This window comes from Penaeus vannamei, chromosome 37, assembly GCF_042767895.1.
Source record: "Penaeus vannamei isolate JL-2024 chromosome 37, ASM4276789v1, whole genome shotgun sequence".
NCBI lineage: Eukaryota > Metazoa > Arthropoda > Malacostraca > Decapoda > Penaeidae > Penaeus > Penaeus vannamei.
Genome location: NC_091585.1, coordinates 20,515,269 through 20,532,768, shown reverse-complemented (window position 1 = coordinate 20,532,768; position 17,500 = coordinate 20,515,269). Strand labels below are relative to the sequence as shown.

General features: G+C 52.0%; 1 protein-coding gene across 4 annotated transcripts in view; it reads left to right on the top strand.

Annotated features, from left to right (window-relative positions):
- The window catches only part of LOC138859707 (microtubule-associated proteins 1A/1B light chain 3C-like), a 66,851-nt gene that overhangs the window by 37,176 nt on the left and 12,175 nt on the right, over positions 1 to 17,500 (top strand). For all 4 annotated transcript variants that reach the window (XM_070115625.1, XM_070115627.1, XM_070115626.1 and 1 more), the window contains exon 3: positions 8,141 to 8,247. In XM_070115625.1, coding sequence (XP_069971726.1) covers positions 8,141 to 8,247 — 107 coding nt within the window. The remainder of the gene's footprint in view (positions 1 to 8,140; positions 8,248 to 17,500) is intronic.

Here is a 17,500-nt window from a genome sequence, read left to right as displayed (position 1 = left end):
CATCCCATCCTCATCTTCTGTCTATCTCCACCTTCCTCCCTCTTTCCTCTTCCATTTTCACTCGTTCAGTTATTTTGTATTTATTTATTTATTTTTATTTATATATATATTTTTTTACCATTCCCTCCTTTCTCTTCCGTTCTTTTCTTCTCTTCTCCTCCTTACGTCCTTCTCCCTCTTCCCGCCATTCTTTTCTCATTCTTCTATTATTCCCTTCTCCCATCCTTCCTCTTCCCTGCATTTTTTTTTATCTATCTTCTATCCCATCACCCCCCCCCCCCCGTAGTCGTTGACCAATGAACAAAATTACCACATTTTCTTTTCTCATGTTATTCTCTATCATCTCCTGTCGTTTATTCATTGATTCTTTATTTTCAAGTTTTTCTAATTTCCTTTACATTTCCTCTGTTCGCCTCGTCAACATTATTCGCCGATGTTTGCCCAATCAACTATCAGCTGGGCGCGAGAGAAGGCCCTGATTGGTCGAGAGGTGGTCGTGGCGGGCGAATGGAAGGCTGTGATTGGTCGATGGGTGGCTGTGGCCGGCGAATTGGAAGGCTGTGATTGGTCGATGGGTGGCTGTGGCCGGCGAATTGGAAGGCTGTGATTGGTCGATGGGTGGCTGTGGCCGGCGAATTGGAAGGCTGTGATTGGTCGATGGGTGGCTGTGGCCGGCGAATTGGAAGGCTGTGATTGGTCGATGGGTGGCTGTGGTCGGGCAAAAGGGAGTTTGTGGTTGGTCGAGAGGAGGGGAGGGGAGGGGTGGGGAGGGAAGGGAGGGTATAGGGGTGCGAGAGTGTTGGGGTAGGGGAGGGAGAGTGTTGGGGGAGGGGAGGGGAGGAATGCGCTGGGGGGAGGGGAAGGGGGGTGGAGTGAATGGAGTTGTAGTTGCTGGGGAGGCGTGTGGGGTGTGTGCAATATGTAGTTGCAAGGGGGAAGACGTGGGGATGGGGAGAGAGACCGGGTATTGCGGAATGTGTGGGTAGCTGCTGAGGGGGGGGGGGTGGAGGTACTAGGACCTAGTAGGAGGTGACAAGGACAAGAAGGGGTGGGCGTGTCTGTCTGTGTGCAACATGCCTGTTTTTTTTCTTTTTCGTTGTATTCAGCGTATCCGTCTGAAAGAATTTGAAATGTTATTGCATCAAAATCTAGAAGCAACTCACTCATTTTCACTCTCACTCACACATTCATTTTCACTCTCACTCACACACTCATTTTCACTCTCACTCACACACTCATTTTCACTCTCACTCACACACTCATTTTCACTCTCACTCACACACTCATTTTCACTCTCACTCACACACTCATTTTCACTCACTCACACACTCATTTTCACTCTCACTCACACACTCATTTTCACTCTCACTCACACTCATTTTCACTCTCACTCACACTCATACTCACTCACACTCACACTCACACTCACACTCACTCACTCACACACTCATACTCACTCACACTCTCTCATACTCACACTCACTCTCTCATACTCACACTCACTCACACTCATACTCTCACTCACACTCATACTCACACACACTCACACTCTCATACTCACACACACTCACACTCACACACACTCACACTCACACACACACACACACACACACTCAGACCCCCCCCCCCCTTAACAACAAATAGACTCCCCAGAGATAAAATAAACACCTCCCCAATTCCTTTTTATTTTCCTTTTTTCTTATTCTTTTTTTTTTTTTTTTTTTGTCTCTCTCTCTCTCTCCAATGCAAAGTCCTAGTCATATCCCCTGTGCACTCCTCTCCCCAATTCCTTTTTATTTTCCTTTTTGTCTTCTCTCTCTCTCTCTCTCTCTCTCTCTCTCTCTCTCTCTCTCTCTCTCTCTCTCTCTCTCTCTCTCTCTCTCTCTCTCTTTCTCCCTCTCTCTCCCTCTCTCTCCCTCCCTCCCTCCCTCCCTCCCTCTCTCTCTCTCTCTCTCCCTCTCTCCCTCTCTCTGTCTCTCTCTCTCTCTCTCTCTCCCTCTCCCTCTCCCTCTCCCTCTCCCTCTCCCTCTCCCTCTCCCTCTCCCTCTCTCTCTCTCTCTCTCTCTCTCTCTCTCTCTCTCTCTCTCTCTCTCTCTCTCTCTCTCTCCCTGCAAAGTCCTAGTCATATCCCCCGTGCACTCCGCCTCCTTGACGAGCCGGCGCGGTCTGCTCCCATAGCAACGGGCGGGCTGCCAGGTGGTCACGGACGTACGTACACACTTGGCCCCTAGCGAGAGGAGCGGGTTCTGGTGGAGGGTGTGGTTGGGGGGGGGGGGCATGCTGCTGTTGTCTCCTCCTCCTCCTCCTCCTCCTCCTCCTCCTCCTCCTCCTCCTCCTCCTCCTCCTCCTCCTCCTCCTCCTCCTCCTCCTCCTTCGTCTTCCTTCTTCCTCTTTCCTTCCTTCGTCTTCGGTGTTGTGCTCTTTACTAATGATAATAATACTTTCCTCCTTCGTCGTTTTCGTCTTCGTACTTCTTCCTCTTCCCTCCTCCCTCCTTCCTCCTTCCTTCGCCTTCCTCCTTCTATCTTCCTTCCATCTTCCTTCCTCCCTCCCTCTTCTCCCTTCTTCATCCTCCTCCTCCCTCCCCTTCCTCCTTCCTCTCCCTTCTTCATCCTCATCCTCCCTCCTTCCTTCTTCCTCTCCCTTCTTCATCCTCATCCTCCCTCCTTCCTCTCACTTCTTCTTCCTCATCCTCCCTCCTTCCTCTCCCTTCTTCATCCTCCTCCTCCCTCCTTCCTCCTTCCCCTTCTTCCTCATCCCCCTCCTCTCCCTTCTTGCTCCTCCTCCCCCTCCTTCCTCTTCCCAATCTTTTACATTTGTTCACTTAGATTCACTACCATGCCACACACATCATATTCTTCCTAAGTATCCTAAATTCACATCACCTTTTCGTACGCATAAACAGCTATATATAGAAAAGATAGGAAGATACGAATCAAAAATTAATTTATCTTCACAATACAGGGATTTTTAAATGTATTGAACCGATTTAGGAAGATACGAATCAAAATTAATTTATCTTCACAATACAGGGATTTTTAAATGTATTGAACCGGTTTCGAATGAAATCTTCGGCAGAGATTAACACACAAACAGATTTCGTGTTGTTGTGGTGAAGCCCAACGCACGAAGACAAACAAGTACATGGAATTCGCGCGTACTAGGAAAGGCCTGCCGAAGGGGGGGGGGCATTGGGCGGCCCCTACCCCAGCTTTCCTCCCCCACCCCCCTCCTTCCTCCTCTTCCCTTAGCCCTGCTCTCCTCCTCCCCTTCTTCCCTTATCCATCTCTTCCCTTATCCCCGCTCTCCCCCTCCTTCCTTTACCCACGCTCTCCCCCTCCTTCCTTTACCCACGCTCTCCCTCCCCCTCTTCTTACCCCGCTTCCCCGTCCCCTTCTTCCCTTACCGCGCTTCCCCCTCCCCTTCTTCCCTTATCCATCTCTTCCCTCTCCCCCTCTTCCCTTTCCCCCTCTTCCCTTCTTCCCTTACCCCAGCTCTCCCCTCCCTCTCTTCCTTATCCATCTCTTCCCTGTCCCCCACTTCCTTTGCCCCCCTCCCTCTTCTTCCCTTACCCACGCCCTCCCTCTTCTTCCCTTATCCCAGCTCTCCCCCTTCTTCCCTTACCCCAGCTCTCCCCACCCCCCTCTTCCTTATCCATCTCTTCCCTCTCCCCCACTTCCTTTACCTCCCCCCTCCTCTTTCCTCTCCCCCTCTTCCCTTGGCCCCTTTCCTTCCCTTCCCTTCCCTTCCCTTGCTGACACAGCAGGTGTTAGTAGGAGGGAAGGGGGGGAGGACAGGGAGAATAGATGAGGAAAAGGCGAGGAGGAGGGGAGACAGAAAAGGAAGAGCGTGGACGGAGGAAAAGAGTGGGAGGGAATAAAGAGGGAGAATGAGTAAGAGAGGCAGTAAAAGGAGGAAGAGGAAGGGAGGGTAAAGATATGGAGGTACTTTCGAAGATAGGGAAGTAGGAGAGAGAAAAGGAGGTGGAGAGAGAGAGAACTAGAGAAAGAGCTATAAGCGGAAAATTACGAATATTCGAATTCAGACGAGAGAGGAGATAGAAGAGAGAGAAAAATAGAATAATAAAAGTTCATATTACTACGCTAACGATTATAATGAAAGCTGTAGTAATAATAACGACGATAATGATCATGACAATTACCCTTTCGAGACGAACCATAAATAGTACATACAAGCGAGCCGCACAAACAGGTAAATAACACCGAAGGACTTTGCATATGAGAGTCGTGAATTAATCAGTTACCCGATAGCAAAGTAGACCGCTATGCTGGGCGTGTGTGATAACTGTCGCCATGAGGAGGGGGGACAGGGAGAGGGAGGGAGGGAGGGGGGGTCTTGCTGGGATCAAGGGAGGGAGGGAGGGGGGGGTCTTGCTGGGATCAAGGGAGGGAGGGGTCTTGCTGGGATCAAGGGAGGAAGGAGGAGGGGGAGAGGGGGGTCGTGCTGGGATCAAGTGTACAATTTGTGTCCCACTTCTTATTCATATTATTTCTGTCTTATTTTTATTATTATTTGCGTCTATTTTGTTTATTATTTTTCTCCCCTCTCCCTCTCCCTCTCCTCTCTCCCTCTCTCCCTCTCCCTCTCTCCCCCTCTCCCTCTCTCCCTCTCTCCTCTCTCTCTCCCTCTCTCTCTCTCTCTCTCTCTCTCTCTCTTTCTCTCTCTCTCTCTCTCTCTCTCTCTCTCCTCCCCCTCTCCCTCTCTCTCTCTCTCTCTCTCTCTCTCTCTCTCTCTCTCTCTCTCTCTCTCTCTCTCTCTCGTTGACTCCATCCCTCAACCGCGCAACTTTCACTCGTTTGCGCAACAAGTGGGGCACTTTTTCTTTTTCTTGCTTTCCTTTTGTGTGGAGAGGAGGAGGAGGGAAGGAGGAGGGGGAGGCAGGGGGAGAGGGAAGGAGGGAGGGAGGCGACAGGGGAGAGGGAAGGGAGGAGGGATGGAGGAGGAGGAGGGATGGAGGAGGAGGAGGGATGGAGGAGGAGGAGGGATGGAGGAGGAGGAGGGGTGGAGGAGGAGGAGGGATGGAGGAGGAGGAGGGATGGAGGAGGAGGAGGGGAGGAGGAGGGGGGAAGGAGGAGGAGGGAGGGGAGGTGACGACGGGGGGAGAGGGAGAGGTGATGGAAGGGTGAGAGGGAGGAAGAGAGAGAAGAGGCGTGAGAAGGGAAGTAGAGGAAGGGGGGGGGGGGACTTAGGTGGAATAGGGAAGAGAGAATTTGTATGCGTGTGAGGAGAAAAGGGAAGATGAGAGAAAATGAGATTGAGAGGAGGAGCCTGTGTATGTGCATGTATCTATTTACACTACATATATCAATGACCCCACCCCCCCTGGACATAGTCTCCCCCCTCCTCCCTTCACTCTCACCTTCTTTCCTTCCATTTCGCTTCCTCCCCTCTCTCCTTCTGTCCCTTCCCCCTCCCCTCCCTCTCCCTCTCATTTTCCCCGCTCCCCTCTCCCTCCCTCCCTCTCATTTCCCCCTCTCCCTCTCCCTCCCTCTCATTTTCCTCTCTCCCTCCCTCCCTCCCTCTCTTCATTTTTCCCGCTCCTCCTTCCCTCCCCTCCTTTCCCCCTACCCCTCTCCCTCTCCTTCTCTCCTTCCCTCCCTCCCTCCCTCTCATTTTCCCCTCTCCCTTCCCCCTCTTCCTCTCTCCCTTCCCCCTCTTCCTCTCCCTTTCCCTCTTCCTCTCTCCCTTCCCCCTCTTCCTCTCCTCTTTCCCCCTCTTCCTCTCCCTTCCCCCTCTTCCTCTCATTTTCCCCTCTTCCTCTATTTCCCTCTTCCTCTCATTTTCCTCTTCCTCTCCCTCTCCCTCCCTCTCACATACACGCGCGTGCCCTCGCCTCTCCCCGCGACCTGTTCTCTCGAGCGCGACCTGTTATCACGCCCACGGCCACGCCCACCCACCTTCTTCCGCTGATTGGACGGCGTAAACATCCGGGGAAGTCGCGCCTTGCCTTCCCCTACCACCCCCCCCCCCCCTTTTTTTTCTTTTTGACTTTTTTTGTCTTCTCTTTTTTCTTTTCCCTTCTCCCTTCTTTTCCTCTGTAATTTTTGTTCTCTCCTTTCCTTTTTTCTGTTTTTTTCCATTTCTTTCTCTTCTCTTTCTTTCTCTTCTCTTCTTTCCATTTCTTTCTCTCCTCGCTTTCTCTTTTTCTTTCTTCTCTTCTCCCTTTTTCTCGTTTTTCCTTTTCTCGCTCGATGAATGAGAATAGTATAAGAATCGAATGAGAATGAGAAGGATGAGAAGAACGAGAATGAAAATCGAATGAGAAGAACGAGAATGAAAATCGAATGAGAAGAACGAGAATGAAAATCGAATGAGAAGAATGAGAATAGAAAGAGAATGAGAATGAGGAGGAGGAGAAGAGGAGGAGGAGGAAGGAAATAAAAAAGTCGACCTTGCCCCGGAGCCTTGGGTGCGGTCGTCCCTCGCCCTCCGCCCGCTGCTTGCTGTGTCACGGCATCGCATGACCCCCTGGCGGATGGGCGGGCTTCTCTTTCTTTTCTCTTTCTCTTTCTCTTTCTTTTTCTCTCTTTCTCTTTTTCTCTCTTTCTCTTTTTCTCTCTTTCTCTTTCTCTTTCTCTTTCTCTCTTTCTCTTTCTCTCTCTTTCTCTCTTTCTCTCTTTGTTTCTCTTTCTTTCTCTTTCTCTCTTTCTTTCTCTTTCTCTTTCTCTTTCTCTTTCTTTCTCTCTTTCTCTTTCTCTCTTTCTCTTTCTCTCTCTTTCGGTTTCTTTCTCTTTCTTTCTCTTTTCTCTCTTCTCTTCGCTTTCTTTCTCTTCTCTTTCTTTCCTCTCTCTCTTCTCTTCTTCTTTCTTTCTCTTTCTTTCTCTCTCTCTCTCTCTCTCTCTCTCTCTCTCTCTCTCTCTCTCTCTCTCTCTCTCTCTCTCTCTCTCTCTCTCCATCCTCCCCTCCCTCCCCCAATCCCCTCCCACCCTCCCTCCCCAATCCTCGTATGTGCTTGCAACCGAAGGGGGGGTAGTTCACTGACCTCCTTGGACTCGTGTTGATAACCGACCCTGCCGTCTGACCTTTGACCTTTGGCATGTTGCTATGAGGTACTTTTCATTCGTGTCGATTCGTTTTTTTTTTCTTTATTTCTCTTTTTCTTCTTCTCTTTTTTCTTTCTCTTTCTCTTTTTCTTCTTCTCTTTTTCTTTGTCTCTTCTCTTTCTTTTTCTTTCTTTCTTTCTTTTTTCTTTTGGTGATTTCTCTTTCTTTCTTTCTCTTTCTTTCTTTTTTCTTTTCGTTTCTTTCCTTTTTTTATTGTTGCTGTATATTTATTATATTTATTATTATTGTACTTTAATTTTGTTGTTGTATGGTGTTTAATTTTTCATTTCGAAAGACTTTTTGCAAATTTGCTTTAATTTTTCCCCCTCCGTTATTTCTCATGTTCAAAAAATTACTTGTATTTTCCCCCTTTCGCTTATTTCTTTCATCTATTTTTTTCCCAATTCCTTCATCCAATTTTTCCCATTCCCTCGTCCATTTTTTTTTTGTTTTTTTTTTTAATTCCTCCCTCTACTTCCTTCATCAAATTTCTGATCTAATTCCCCCATTTAATTCCCCAATATCCCCACCTAACTCCCCCATGGAACTCTCCCCCCCTCTCTCCCCCCTCCCCAACCCAATGCTGTTCTCACCCTCAGCCTCCCCACTCCCCCCACCTCCCGCTCCCAATGCTGTTCTCACCCCATCCCCCCTCCCTCTCTCTCTCTCTCTCCCACTCGATGCTGTTCTCACCCCATCCCCTCCCCTCTCTCTCTCTCCCACTCGATGCTGTTCTCACCCTCCCCAACCCAATGCTGTTCTCACCCCCAGCCTCCCTCTCTCTTCCCCTCCCCCTCCCCCTCTCTCCCCCTCCCCCACTCGATGCTGTTCTCACCCCAGCCTCCCCTCTCGATGCTGTTCTCACCCCAGCCTCCCCTCTCTCTCCCTCCCCAACCCAATACTGTTCTCACCCCCATCCCCTCTCTCTCTCCCCCTCCCCAACCCAATACTTTTCACACCCCAGCCTCCCACTCTCCCCCATCCCCCTCCCCCTCCCCAACCCAATGCTGTTCTCATCCCCCCTCCCCCACTCGATGCTGTTCTCACCCCATCCCCCCCTCTCTCTCTCCCCCCAGGTGATCGTGGAGCGCTACGCCAAGGAGTCCACTCTGCCCGTGCTCGACAAGACCAAGTTCCTCGTGCCCCAGGAGCTCACCATGTCGCAGTTCGTCACTATAATAAGGTTGGTTGGTTTTCGATTTTTCGTTTTTTTTAAATATTTTTTAGTGTTTTTATATTTTTTTCGTTTTTTTTTATTTTCTTTAGTTTTGTTTATTTCTTTCACTTTCTATCTTTTTTGGGGGGCGGGGCGTTTTCTTGTCTTTTTTTGAGCTGTGATTTTTTTTTTTGGCTGATGTGTTCGCGGGCTTGTTGATATTTTTGTGTGATGTTTCCATGTTGTGACGTTTCCATGTTACGGTGTTCGAGATGTGGAAATTTCGCGATTTCGTCGGAGCACGCCGTCACGAGCCGCACCCGTTGAAGTATTTAAATGTATTAATAAGGGGCCTTTAACTCTGGGTACTTTGTAATCACGCCCCTCCCTCTCTCTCTCCATACATCCGTCCTTCCTTGTATCCTTCTCCCCCTCTCTCTCTCCCTCTCCAACTCTCCCTTCCTCCCTCCCTCCCTCTCCCTCCAACTCCCTCTTCCTCCCTCCCTCCCTTCCTTCCTTATCTTCGACTCCCCAACTTCATCCGTCCTTTTCATATGACTAAAATGACATGTCTTGGTTCCTCCTCCTTCCTCCCCTTCCCCCTCCTCCCTCTTCTCCCTCCTTCCTCCCCTTGTCCTTCCTCCTCCCTCTTCTCCCCTCCCTCCCCTTCTCCCTCCTCCTTCCCCTTCCCCCTCCTCCTCCCTCTTCTCCCCTCCTTCCTCCCCCTTCTCCCTCCTTCCTCCCCTTCCCCCTCCTCCCTCTTTTTGTCCCCAGCCGTGAATAAACAGACTTCCCCCCCCCCCACTTCCCTTGTTGAGAGCCCAGGTATAGGCCTACGCAGAACAGGTGAATAGCCGTTCTTGAGGTGAGTAAAAATAAGGCGAAATGGTGATTTTTTTTTCTTTATTCTGGTTTTCGTATGTTCATTGACGTTATTTTGTCATTTGTTATTTTTGTATTGACTGACACACGCACACACGCACACACGCGCGCACGCACGCACGCACACACACGCACACACACACACACACACACACACACACACACACACACACACACACACACACACACACACACACACACACACACACACACACACACACACACACGAGAGAGAGAGAGAGAGAGAGAGAGAGAGGGGGGGGGGGGAGGACAGAAGGAAAGAGCAAGTTTGTTAGCTCGAATGCATGTAAATACCCCGCACCTTGTTCCCATTGGCCCACAAACATGCCAGCAAACACCTCCCCCCTTCCCCTTAAAATCCCTCCATTTTCCTCCACTCCCTTCCCTTTTAATTCCCTCCTTTCCCCTTGCCTTCCCTCTTCCCTTTCCTCCCTTCCCTTTTCATTCCCTCCCCTCCCCTCCCCTCCCCTCCCCACCCCCCTCCCCTCCCCTCCCCACTTCTCCCCTCCCCTCCCCACCTCTCCCCTCCCCACCTCTCCTCCCCTCCCTCTCACCTTCCCCCTCCCCTCCCCACCTCTCCCCTCCTCCTCTCCCACCTCTCCTCCCCTCCCCTCCTCCTCCTCCTTTCCTCCTCTCCCACCTCCCCTCCTCCCTCCCCTCCCCTCCCCCCCTTCTGACTTCACATCCTCACCCTCTACCTGCATGACGCCCTCACTCCCTCGCACCGTCTCCTCGCAGCCATTAATCATTACTACGGTTATGGCGAGACCTCGCTGCTCCGAAGGGAAATCGGACAAACAACTTATCTGGCGCCGGTGGGAGAGGAGATGGCGGGCGCGATAAAGAGTGCTCGAGGGGGAGATAGTGGAAGAATGGAGACGTGGAGGGACAGATAGACGGGGACATGGAGGGATAGAGGGAGAGAGGGACAGGGACAAAGACAGACAGGGACATAGAGGGATAGAGGGACAGGCGGACGGAGACATAGACGGATAGAGGGACAGGCGGACGGGGACATAGATGGATAGAGGGACAGGCGGACGGGGACATAGAGGGATAGAGGGACAGGCGGACGGGGACATAGAGGGATAGAGGGACAGGGTCAAAGACAGACAGGGACATAGAGGGATAGAGGGACAGGCGGACGGGGACATAGAGGGATAGAGGGACAGGCGGACGGGGACATAGAGGGATAGAGGGACAGGGTCAAAGACAGACAGGGACATAGAGGGATAGAGGGACAGGTGGACGGGGACATAGAGGGATAGAGGGACAGGCGGACGGGGACATAGAGGGATAGAGGGACAGGCGGACGGGGACATAGAGGGATAGAGGGACAGGCGGACGGGGACATAGAGGGATAGAGGGACAGGCGGACGGGGACATAGAGGGATAGAGGGACAGGCGGACGGGGACATAGAGGGATAGAGGGACAGGCGGACGGGGACATAGAGGGAGAGAGGGACAGGCGGATTTGGGGACATAGAGGGATAGAGGGACAGGCGGACGGGGACATAGAGGATAGAGGACAGGCGGACGGGGACATAGAGGGATAGAGGGACAGGCGGACGGGGACATAGAGGGATAGAGGGACAGGCGGACGGGGACATAGAGGGATAGAGGGACAGGCGGACGGGGACATAGAGGGATAGAGGGACAGGCGGACGGGGACATAGAGGGATAGACGGACAGGCGGACGGGGACATAGAGGGATAGAGGGACAGGCGGACGGGGTCATAGAGGGATAGAGGGACAGGCGGACGGAGACATAGACGGATAGAGGGACAGGCGGACGGGGACATAGATGGATAGAGGGACAGACAGACAGACATAGAGGGACAGACAGACAGGGACACAGAGGGATAGAGGGACAGATAGGCAGGGACACAGAGGGATAGAGGTACAGACGGACAGGGACATAGAGGGACAGAGCGAGGCCGGTCTCCCATGATTGTCTTTCCCTTACTTCCCGCTTTTCTCATACGTAATGAGGGAAATCTGTTACCAAGAACTTCCGTATTTACTTGTAGTTCTCATTCTCCTCTGGTCTCTAACGACAGGGTTGACGTCACTTCGCGCAAGGGTCGTAGTTTCGACCAGGTGGACGTGGCCCTTACACCTACTGCCCTCGTTTACTTATTATTTTCGAGTGGTTGAGGCGTCCTTGTGGAATGGGAAGCCAGGGGGAAGCCAGGGGGGAAGCCGGGACCTGGACGCTAGCCCGGGATCTGCGTTGGGTCGCCCCCTCACCGCGATCTGGCCGTGAGGAAATTCTGTCTGTGAGATTCCTATCGCTTTTCCCTTCTCATGTCCCGCTCGCTTCTTCTCTCTCTCCCCTCTTCTTGTCTTTCCTCTTTCCCCCTTCCCTCACTTCCCCTTCAGCTATTTCTCCCCCTCTCTTCGCCTTCCCCTCTCTCTCCCCCTCTCTTCGCCTTCCCCTCTCTCCGCCTTCCCCTCTCTCTCCCCCTTCCGCTTCCTCTCCTCTCCCTCTCTCCCCTTCCGCTTCGCCTTCCCCTCTTCGCCTTCCCCTCTCTCCCTTCCGCTTCGCCTTCCCCTCTCTCTCCCCCCTTTCTTCCTCTCCCCCTCCCACTCCCCTTTCTCCCTTTCCCCCTCTCTTCTCTTTCGCCCTTTTTCCTCTCCCTCCCCCTCGCTTTCCCTCAAGATCCAGACCGAGGGGAGAAAGAGGGGATAAGCCGGGAAATCCGAAGCAGAAAAATAGGAGGACCCTGGACTGAGATAGGGGGGGAAGGGGGAGAGGGGAGGAGAGGTCAGGTTACCAGGCCTGTCCTTCGAGGTGCAAGTCAAGTCTCCCTCCCCCCCCCCCTCTCTCTCTCTCTCCCTGTGACCCGAGTTGACCTCTCGTGTCTCCTGGTGTTATTCTTATCGCTGCCACCCAGCTGCAGGATCAGGTCAGGTCGCGAGGCTGTGTACGGAGGGGGGGGGGGGTCAAGGAGGATTGGGTTGCTAATGGTTCAGTGACAGAGGAAGGAAGGAAAAACGGACGAAAAGGGAGGAAGGGGAAGAGGAGAGAAGCTTGGAAGGAAGGAAGAAAGAAAAAGAAGCAAAAGTTGAAGAAGAAAAAATAAACGAAAGGGGAAGAAAAGCAAAGAAAGGAAGGGAGAAGAAGGTAGGAAAGAACGAAGGGAAGGGAGAAGGTAGGAAAGAACGAAGGGGAGGGAGAAGAAGGTAAGAAGGAACGAAGGGGAGGACGAAAAAAGAAAGGAGAGAGGAAAGGCAGAAGAAAAAAAAAAGAGGAAGACACGGTTGGGGGACTGCTTATGAATTATTATTATTGTCCGAGGGAGAGGTCTGGGTCACGTGATGCAGACTGCTGTTTCCATGCGTGAAAAGGGCTAGTCTTGTCTTGCCCTTTGTCTTGCCCTTCGTGAGGTCCTTTCGGCCGAAGGGAAACCTCACAAAGTTTGGGTGTTTGCGTTGGCCGTGTTACTTCTCCGGCCTGTGCTTTTAAGGTGGCTGAAGAAAACAGAGAGAGAGAGAGAGAGAGAGAGAGAGAGAGAGAGAGAGAAAGAGAGGGAGGGAGAGAGAAAGAGAGGGAGGGAGAGAGAAAGGGAAAGAGAGAAATGGAGGAAAAGAGGGGACGGGAGAGAGTGGAAGAGAGGAGGAGAGGAAGAGAGGAGGAGAAAGAGAGGGAGGGAGAGAGAAATGTGGGAAAGAGGAGCGGGGAGAGAGAGGAAGAGAGAAAGAGAGGAGGGAGAGAGAGAGAAAGAGAGGGGGAGAGAGAAAGAGAGGAGGGAGAGAGAAAGAGAGGAGGGAGGGAGAGAAAGAGGAGGGAGAGAGAGAGAGAAAGAGAGGATGGAGAGAGATAGAAAGAGGGGGAGGGAGAGAGAAAGAGAGGGAGGCAGAGAGAAAGAAAGGGAGGGAGAGAGAAAGAGAGGGAGGATGAGAGAAAGAGAGGGAGGAGAGAGAAAGAGAGGGAGGGAGGGAGAGAGGGAGGGAGGGGGAGAGAGAGAAAGAGAGAGAGAGGGAGGGAGAGAGAGAAAGAGAGAGAGAGGGAGGGAGCGAGAGAAAGAGAGAGGGGGAGGGAGAGAGAGAAAGAGAAGGGAGGGAGGGAGAGAGAGAAAGAGAGAGGGGAGGGAGGGAGAGAGAGAAAAGAGAGAGAGAGAGAGGAATGGAGAGAGAGAGAGAGGGAGGGAGGGAGAGAGAGAGAGAGAGAGAGAGGGAGGGAGAGAGAGAAAGAGAGAGAGAGGGAGGGGAGAGAAAGTGGGAGAGAGGGAGGGAGAGAGAGAAAGAGAGAGAGAGGGAGGGAGAGAGAGAAAGAGAGAGAGAGGAGGGAGAGAGAGAAAGAGAGAGAGAGGGAGGGAGAGAGAGAGCGATAGAGAGGGAGGGAGAGAGAGAAAGAGAGAGCGATAGAGAGGGAGGGAGAGAGAGAAAGAGAGAGCGATAGAGAGGGAGGGAGAGAGAGAAAGAGAGAGCGATAGAGAGGGAGGGAGAGAGAGAAAGAGAGAGAGAGGGAGGGAGAGAGAGAAAGAGAGAGAGGGAGGGAGAGAGAGAAAGAGAGAGAGAGGGAGGGAGAGAGAGAAAGAGAGAGAGAGGGAGGGAGAGAGAGAAAGAGAGAGGGAGGGAGAACACGAAGGGGTAACTAAAGGTCTCCTTCGATAGGTAGATCGTGTAGGCGTTTGACCTAGGTTGACCCCCCTTCATTAGAATCCGTCCATTCGTCGTGTGTCTTGTCTTGGTTTAAAACTTGTTCTTCTATTCGTTTTCTCCTTCTCTTTCCTTTCCCCTTCCTTCCCCCCCTCTTCCCCCTTCCCTTTCCCTTCCCCTTCCTTCCCCCTCTTTCCCCTTCCTTTCCCCTTTCCCCCTTTTCCTTCCCTTCCTTCCCTCTTCCTCTTCCCCTTCCTTCCCTTTCCCCTTCCTTCCCCCCTCTCTTCCTCTTCCCTTCCTTCCCTCTCCCTTCCTTCCCCCTCTCTTCCTTTCCCTTCCCCTTCCTCTCCCCCTCTCATCCCCTTCCCCTTCCTCTCCCCCTCTCATCCCCTTCTCCTTCCTCCCCCTCTCTCATCCCCTTCCCTCCTCTCCCCCTCTCATCCCCTTCCCCCTTCCTCATCCCCTTCCCCCCCTCATCCCCTTCCTTCCTCTCCCCCTCTCATCCCCTTTCCCCTCTCATCCCCTTCCCCTCTCATCCCCTTCCCCCTCTCATCCCCTTCCTCCCCCCCTCTCTTCCTCTTCCCCTTCCTCCCCCCTCCCCTTCTTGTCCGTCGCCAAGTTACCTCAAGATTTGTGGAGCGTAACACGAGTCGAGAGACAAGAGAAGCTCTGTTACTCTCGTTTGCAGAATTTTGTGCTCTAACCAGCCCCTTGTAAGGTGTCCCCGTCTCCCACCGCCAAGAAGCTCTGAAAAGGTCTTCCGTTCAACACTGCGCGCCTTGAGCTGTTCCAAAAGCAGCGAGAAGTTTTGGATATTGGAATAGGACAGGATCTCTGGTTTAGTACAGGATTCCTGGTTTAGTACAGGATTCCTGGTTTAGTACAGGATCCCTGGTTTAGTACAGGATTCCTGGTTTAGTACAGGATCCCTGGTTTAGTACAGGATTCCTGGTTTAGTACAGGATCCCTGGTTTAGTACAGGATCCCTGGTTTAGTACAGGATTCCTGGTTTAGTACAGGATTCCTGGTTTAGTACAGGATCCCTGGTTTAGTACAGGATTCCTGGTTTAGTACAGGATCCCTGGTTTAGTACAGGATTCCTGGTTTAGTACAGGATCCCTGGTTTAGTACAGGATCCCTGGTTTAGTACAGGATTCCTGGTTTAGTACAGGATCCCTGGTTTAGTACAGGATCCCTGGTTTAGTACAGGATTCCTGGTTTAGTACAGGATCCCTGGTTTAGTACAGGATCCCTGGTTTAGTACAGGATTCCTGGTTTAGTACAGGATCCCTGGTTTAGTACAGGATTCCTGGTTTAGTACAGGATCCCTGGTTTAGTACAGGATCCCTGGTTTAGTACAGGATCCCTGGTTTAGTACAGGATCCCTGGTTTAGTACAGGATTCCTGGTTTAGTACAGGATTCTATTTAGTACAGGATTCGGTTTTGGATCCCTGGTTTAGTACAGGATTCCTGGTTTAGTACAGGAACCCTCGTTCAGTACAGGATCCCTCGTTTAAAACAGGATCCCTGGTTTAGTCCAGAATCCCTGGTTTAGTACAGGATTCTGTTTAGTACAGGATCCCTGGTTTAGTACAGGATCCCTGGTTTAGTACAGGATCCCTGGTTTAGTACAGGATCCCTGGTTTAGTACAGGATTCCTGGTTTAGTACAGGATTCCTGGTTTAGTACAGGATTCCTGGTTTAGTACAGGATCCCTGGTTTAGTACAGGATTCCTGGTTTAGTACAGGATCCCTGGTTTAGTACAGGATCCCTGGTTTAGTACAGGATTCCTGGTTTAGTACAGGATCCCTGGTTTAGTACAGGATTCCTGGTTTAGTACAGGATCCCTGGTTTAGTACAGGATCCCTGGTTTAGTACAGGATCCCTGGTTTAGTACAGGATTCCTGGTTTAGTACAGGATTCCTGGTTTAGTACAGGATTCCTGGTTTAGTACAGGATTCCTGGTTTAGTACAGGATCCCTGGTTTAGTACAGGATCCCTGGTTTAGTACAGGATTCCTGGTTTAGTACAGGATCCCTGGTTTAGTACAGGATCCCTGGTTTAGTACAGGATCCCTGGTTTAGTACAGGATTCCTGGTTTAGTACAGGATCCCTGGTTTAGTACAGGATCCCTGGTTTAGTACAGGATCCCTGGTTTAGTACAGGATCCCTGGTTTAGTACAGGATTCCTGGTTTAGTACAGGATTCCTGGTTTAGTACAGGATTCCTGGTTTAGTACAGGATTCCTGGTTTAGTACAGGATTCCTGGTTTAGTACACGATTCCTGGTTTAGTACACGATTCCTGGTTTAGTACAAGACTCCTGTTTTTTTTAGATTAAGTGGGAATTAGCATAATCAGCTGGTGCGGTTGGTATATATATTTTTTTAATCGTTCTGTATCCTTTAATCATGTTTAATAATTTAATAAGTTTGGACTTGACTGGTTCGTTACATTCGGGGGTCGGCGCAGGCTCCGGCTTCGCGACAAGTCCCCTTCTCTCTCTCGGACACAAGAGCGACGTGGTTCTCAAAAATAAATGATGCCATGAATGCTTTCGGTTTCCCCCACTCCCCGTCTCATTCCCCCTTCCACCTCTCCTCTCCTCCCCTACTCCCTCCCTATCCTATCCTCCCCTTCTCCTCTCCTCCCTCCTCCCTTCCCCTTCTCCCTCCCTCCCCCTTCCCTCTCTCCCTCTTTCTCCTCTCCTCCTCCCCCTTACCCCTCCTCCTCTTCTGCTCTCCTCCCCCTTCCCCCCTTCTCCTCTCCTCTCCTCCCTTCCCCTCTTCTCCTCCTCCTCTCCTCCCCCTTCCCCTCTTCTCCTCCTCTCCCTCCTCCTCCCTTCCCCTCTCCTCCCCCTTACCCCTCCCCACTTCTCCTCTCCTCCCCCTTCCCCCTCTCCCCCTCTTCTCCCTTCCCCCTCCCTCTCCTCCCTTCTCCCCTCTCCTCCCTCCTTCCCCCTCTCCTCTTCTCCTCTCCTCCCCTTCCCTTTCTCTCCTCTCCTCCTCTCCTTCCCCTTCCCTCTCCTCACCTCCCCTTCCCTCCCCTTTCCTCTCCTCCCCTTCCCTCTCCTCCCCTTCCCCTCCCCCTCCTCCTCTCCTCCTCCCTCCCTTCTCCTCTTCTCCTCTCCTCCCCCTTCCCCCTCTCCTCCTCTCCTCCCTTCCCACTCTCCTCCTCCCCTTCCTCCTCCCCTTCCCTCTCCTCACCTCACCTCCCCCTTCCCTCCCTCCTCCTCCCCCAACCCCTCACCCACGGGCACATACAAAAATTGCCTTGGCGTAAGTGACGGCAATTAATAATTGAGTCATTCCCCCTGTCACCTGCCCATAAGCGATCTGTTATCTACACCTGACCCTGGAATCGCCGGCTGGAACGGTTCGGCAGGTGTGTGGTACTTCCCCCCCCCCCTCCTACTCCTCCCTCGTTCCTCCCCCACCTCTTTCTTCCTCTTGACTTGTTCGCATTTCCTTGTCCTTCTCTTCTTTCTCCTTCCATCTCTTCCTTCTCCTCATCCTCCTCCTGTACCCTCGCCACCTCTCCCCCTGACAACCCCACGCCCACACCCTCATCCTAACTTCCTCCTCCTTCTAAAATTCTCACCCTCACCACCTCACCCTGACATCCCCCTCATCCTCACCCCCCTCTTCCTCACATCCCGCCCTCACCCTCACACACCCTCACCCTCACCCTCATATCCCCCTCATCCTCACCCTCCACACCCTCACATCCCCCTATTTTCCTTACCCTCCACCCCTCACATCCCCCCTCTTT